The sequence below is a fragment of the Phacochoerus africanus genome, chromosome 4 (genome assembly GCF_016906955.1).
Source record: "Phacochoerus africanus isolate WHEZ1 chromosome 4, ROS_Pafr_v1, whole genome shotgun sequence".
NCBI classification, from domain to species: Eukaryota; Metazoa; Chordata; class Mammalia; order Artiodactyla; family Suidae; genus Phacochoerus; species Phacochoerus africanus.
Window position 1 is genome coordinate 54,928,673 of NC_062547.1, and position 5,299 is coordinate 54,933,971.

The following is a 5,299-nucleotide window of genomic DNA, read 5'->3' on the forward strand; positions in this document are numbered from 1 at the left end:
TAAAATATTTCCTCTCTCATTGAGCTTTATGCTTATCTGCCCTCATTTAGTTTATAAAATATTTCTTAATCATCTTGATAGTTTTTTTCAAGAGGGAAAGATTATACATATATACACTTTACACACTAATCTAGAATTGAAAATAATTTTAAGTACAATGGGAAAAAAAGATAAAAAATTAAGTGATTCAAACAAAGTACCATAGGCAATATTTATCATATAATGTTTAGAGAAGCAGAGAGACATAAAACATCCACTGTTGGGAGAACATGAGAAAATTAATGGAAAAGACAAGAGGTGCATTTACAGGTGTGCAGGCAAAGGGTATGCTTTTTCTACAGCATTCAGAATCTTACTGAGTCAGTTACTCGACTGTGTAAAAGGCACTTGTCTCAAGAAAGAAAAATAGCTTGTCAGTTTGAGCTGATAAGCTGTGGAGTTTTAGAGATAAGCCTTACGGCTTGAATATGAAGATAAATCATTCCTTAATGAAAATCAAAATGTATTCCTAATAGAATTTATATAATTTATGCATTTACATTGATTTCCTATGAGTATATTTTGAATATGATAACTGATTTATCTGTTACTTGGGTTTGTGTAGAGCAGTAAAATACACTAACGATGTTATAATAATTAAAAATTATTCTAAAGATTTCTTGAAAAACAACTTGGCAACACATATTTGCAACTTAAAATTTCTATCTCTGGCTTAAAAAAAGTTTATTTTTTTCAAAAATAGATAAGAACTTCTCTTTTTTTAAGTTGTAATTTTTTTAAATGTTATAATTTTTAAATAATGCACAAACTAAGATAATACCTTAAAAATAGAATTTTATTTGTACTAACTCTTGTGTCTCTCTTTAGGAAAAATCTTATCAGTGCCTTATGGAAAACTATACTCAAACATCAACTGATTTCATCTTATTGGGTTTGTTCCCCCCTTCAAAAATTGGCATGTTTCTTTTTATTCTCATTGTTCTCATTTTCCTAATGGCTCTATTTGGCAACTTGTCAATGATCCTTCTCATCTATCTGGACACCCAACTCCACACACCCATGTATTTCCTACTCAGTCAGCTCTCCTTTATTGACCTGAATTATATATCCACTATTGTCCCTAAAATGGTCTCCAATTTTCTGTCTGGAAACAAATCTATCTCCTTTATTGGGTGTGGGGTTCAAAGCTTCTTCTTCTTGATTTTGGCAGTTGCAGAAGCCTTGCTCTTGACATCTATGGCTTATGATCGCTATGTGGCCGTTTGCTTTCCTCTCCACTATCCCATCAGAATCAGCAGAAGAGTGTGTGTGTTGATGATAATGGGATCTTGGATAATGAGCTCTGTCAACTCCTGTGCCCACACGGCTTATGCCCTCCACATCCCTTATTTCAGATCCAGGGCCATTAATCATTTCTTCTTTGATGTCCCAGCCATGTTGACTCTGGCCTGTATGGACACCTGGGTCTATGAGTGCACAGTGTTTGTCAGCACCACCCTATTCCTTGTGTTGCCTTTTATTATCATTGCATGTTCCTATGGCCGTGTTCTCCTTGCTGTCTTTCACATGAACTCAGCAGAAGGGAAGAGGAAGGCCTATTCGACCTGCAGCACCCATCTCACTGTTGTGGCTTTCTACTATGCACCCTTTTTTTACACCTATCTACGCCCAAGATCTCATCGATCTCCAACAGGGGACAAGGCTCTGGCTGTGTTTTACACCATCCTGACCCCAATGCTAAACCCTGTTATCTATAGCTTGAGAAACAAGGAGGTGATGGAGGCCTTGAGAAGAGTAACCCAGAGAATCTACTTTGTGAAAATGTGAACAATTTTTTTTACGAATACCAGGACTTGAATATAAATACATACATCAGTGTACAGTAATTTTAAATATTTTATGCTTAAATGAAAGGAGCAAAAATAATATAGAAGAAAATAACTGATGTGTGGGAAATATTGGCTTAGAACATATATGTATTTCTATGCCTAATTATTTTTTCTTCATGATGTATTTTTTCTCATAGTTTATCTTATTATTTTATTGAAGTATATATGACTTACAATGTTGTGTTAAATTCTTGTATAAAGCAAAGTGATTCAGCATGATGTATTTTTTCTCATAGTTTATCTTATTATTTTATTGAAGTATATATGACTTACAATGTTGTGTTAAATTCTTGTATAAAGCAAAGTGATTCAGTTATAGATGGATATAGATGTAGATTCTTTCTCATATTATTTTCCATGTGGTTTATTACAGGATATTGAATATAGTTTCCTGTGATATATAATGGGACCTGGTTGTTTATTTTATATATAGTAGTTTGTATCGGCTACTCTAAATCCTAATTTAAGCTCTCCCTCACCCACTTTCCCCTTTGGTAACCATAAATTTGCTTTCTATGTCTGTGCATCTTTTATTTTATAAGTAATTTCAATTTGCATCATATTTTGGATTCCACATATAAGTTAGGGTATATAAAATTTGTCTTTCTCTTTCTGATTTTCTTCACTTAGTATGATAATCTCTAGGTCTATGTTGCTATAAAAGCATTATTTCATTCATTCTTACGGCTGAGTAGTATTCCATTTTATATATATATAAAACGTTCCTATGGTTTATGTCATATAATGTTATATATATATGTGTATATTCCATTTTATATATAGTAGTATTTATATATATCATATATAGTAGTATTTATATATAGTGTATATGATATATTGTATATAATATACATATTATATATATTAATACAATATAATATGTATATTATATATAGTAGTATTTATATATGTATATTCCATTTTATATATAGCAGTATTTATATATAGTAGTATTCTGTTATATATATATATATAAAACATTGCTATGGTTTATGTCATATAATGTATTGCCTATGTTCTCTTCAAGGAGTTTTATGATGTCGTGTCTTAATTTTATGGTATGATGTGTATTTGTAAATGCATTAATTTTTTAACATGTTGTCAAAGAAAATGTAGACATGAAAATGGAAACTGAAGTTATCATTTAGCACAATAGTTCTATTATTTTCTGACATGTCTAAAACAGAAAGATAAATGTTTCTAGATGGCTAGGTAAATTGAAAAGCAGATGGCTTCTTAATCTTCTCATAGTAAAACTATAATTACAAGTGACAGTTATACTTTCTTTTAATTTAAGGAAACATATTTCAGAGATCTAGTTAGGACATCATCAGTGTTTCTGAATTCATTATATCACCCTGAATAGAAAACCACATGGTTATCTGTTTTGTTTTGTTTTGCTTTGCTTTGTTTTGTTTTGTTTTGTTTTTTGGTGGGTGGTGAATCCTAGGGAAGTGATTTAATATCATGTATACCTGAGAAGCAACGATATTGACTTGGAGATGCCAATAGAGATCAATGAAACTGAATTTAATTACAGGACCACTGGACTAAGGTTTAGTCTCATTAGTGTGAATTTGAAATATCAAGGATATTTTTCAAATCATCTCCTAAACCATCATATTTTATTCTCCAATCACAACATCCCTTTGCTCAATTGAATTGAGCTGAGGAAAGTCAACTTTTATAAAGTAATTTTAGCTATGGATATTATGGGTTAATTACTCTCCTAAACATTTCCTGAAATTACATCCAATAAAAAGCTGTTAGCTCAAGTGAACTTTGTAGGCAAAGTATTATCACTGTCCATCAATGATCAGTGCAGAAATGCTATTTACCTCTCAGATGTGGAAGGGAAGAGACTGCCATATTCTACATAATCTTCAGAGCACAGCAAAAAATAAAAATATGAGGCTTCTTTTTCAAAAAAAGAAAAAGATGACTTTATTCTTGCTCAAGTATAGTTTTCTCACTAAAATTGTTTAATTAGATGTGAAATACAATGAAATTGTAAAGAAAATTTTGCATCAGAATATCACACATAATAAAAGTAATGCTTATACTGTGATGTCATTATTGGTCATACTAGTTTTTGGCTCACTTTCCTCCAAATTTATCTTTATCAAAATGTATACTAATAGAAAGTTTATTCTCTTTTAATGTAATTGAAAATATTTTCAGCCAGAGGTGAAAAATGCTATGTTGCAATAAGTTTTTCATGATTTTTAATTTTGAAAATAATATTTTGGCTTATGTTACTAGAGCTATCAGTGTTTATAAGTTTTGAAAATATTGGGCTGGGATTCCGATAAATTATGTCAAAATATAACTTTTAGTGGCTGTGGAATTAATGATTCACAGTGAGAGATTTTTCTAAAAGTGTTCTCTTATGAATACATTTCAATTCATAGAAATCATTTTATATCAATCTGAATTTAATTTTAAATATTAATTCAATCAATTATTCCTGTTAGATTTCTCATAATTTTTGGACTGTGTATAAAAAAATCAGAAGTTGGAGTTCCTGTCGTGGCACGGTGGAAACGAGTCTGACTAGGAACCATGAGGTTTCAGGTTGAATCCCTGGGCTCACTCAGTGTGTTAAGGATCTGGCATTGTTGTGAGCTGTGGTGTAGGTTGCAGGCATGGCTCGGATCTGGTGTTGCTGTGGTTCTGGCGTAGGCAGGTAGCTATAGCTCTGATTAAACCCCTAGCCTGGGAACCTCCATATGTTGCAGGTGTGGCCCTAAAAAAAAATAAAGACAAAAAAATCAGAAGTAGCTTGAGTTTCAAATGCCTTTTAATTCATTTTATAATCATATCTTCAATAATAGGGTAAGTTGATGTTAAAAATTAATAATTGTTTTCTGAAATTTTACATGAAGTGAGGATTCTTTTCCATCAGTGATCTTTCATATTAATTTTTAAATCTTTATATGCCATTTCTATTTCTTAATCCTGTGGATATATGATTTGCAATGTGGCAACAGTTTTTAAAAACATTATATTCTGTATTCTTTGATGAATGTTAACTGTTCCCTGATATGCTTTTTTACAATGACAATATGTGCACATCTAGTTGTTAATAAAAATGAAAAAGTTTAATGTTTAAACTCCTTAGCATTTCTTATTCTAGCTCTCAAGTGATGTAGTAAATAATTTTATACATGACACAAGGATGGGCTTTGGGATGGAAGGTTAATTTGGATATCTTATTATAGATATCCCCTATAATAAACATCAGATTGAGAGGAAAATGTATAGATCTCTATCTCTATCTATCTATCTATTTATCTATACATCTATCTATCTAAACATGGATGGATCCTAAATACAAGGGAGAAACCCAGGAAAACTGAATAACTCCCTTAAATGGCCCAAGCCATTGAGGTATGAGGGCAGATGGCAGG

At 31.4% G+C, this 5,299-nt stretch overlaps 1 protein-coding gene across 1 annotated transcript; it reads left to right on the forward strand.

Annotated features, from left to right (window-relative positions):
* Positions 1-888: 888 nt before the first annotated feature.
* On the forward strand, positions 889-1,827 carry LOC125124168 (olfactory receptor 2L3-like). Its single transcript, XM_047774317.1, has one exon. The coding sequence runs from the start codon at positions 889-891 to the stop codon at positions 1,825-1,827; it is 939 nt and encodes a 312-aa protein (XP_047630273.1).
* Positions 1,828-5,299: the final 3,472 nt, after the last annotated feature.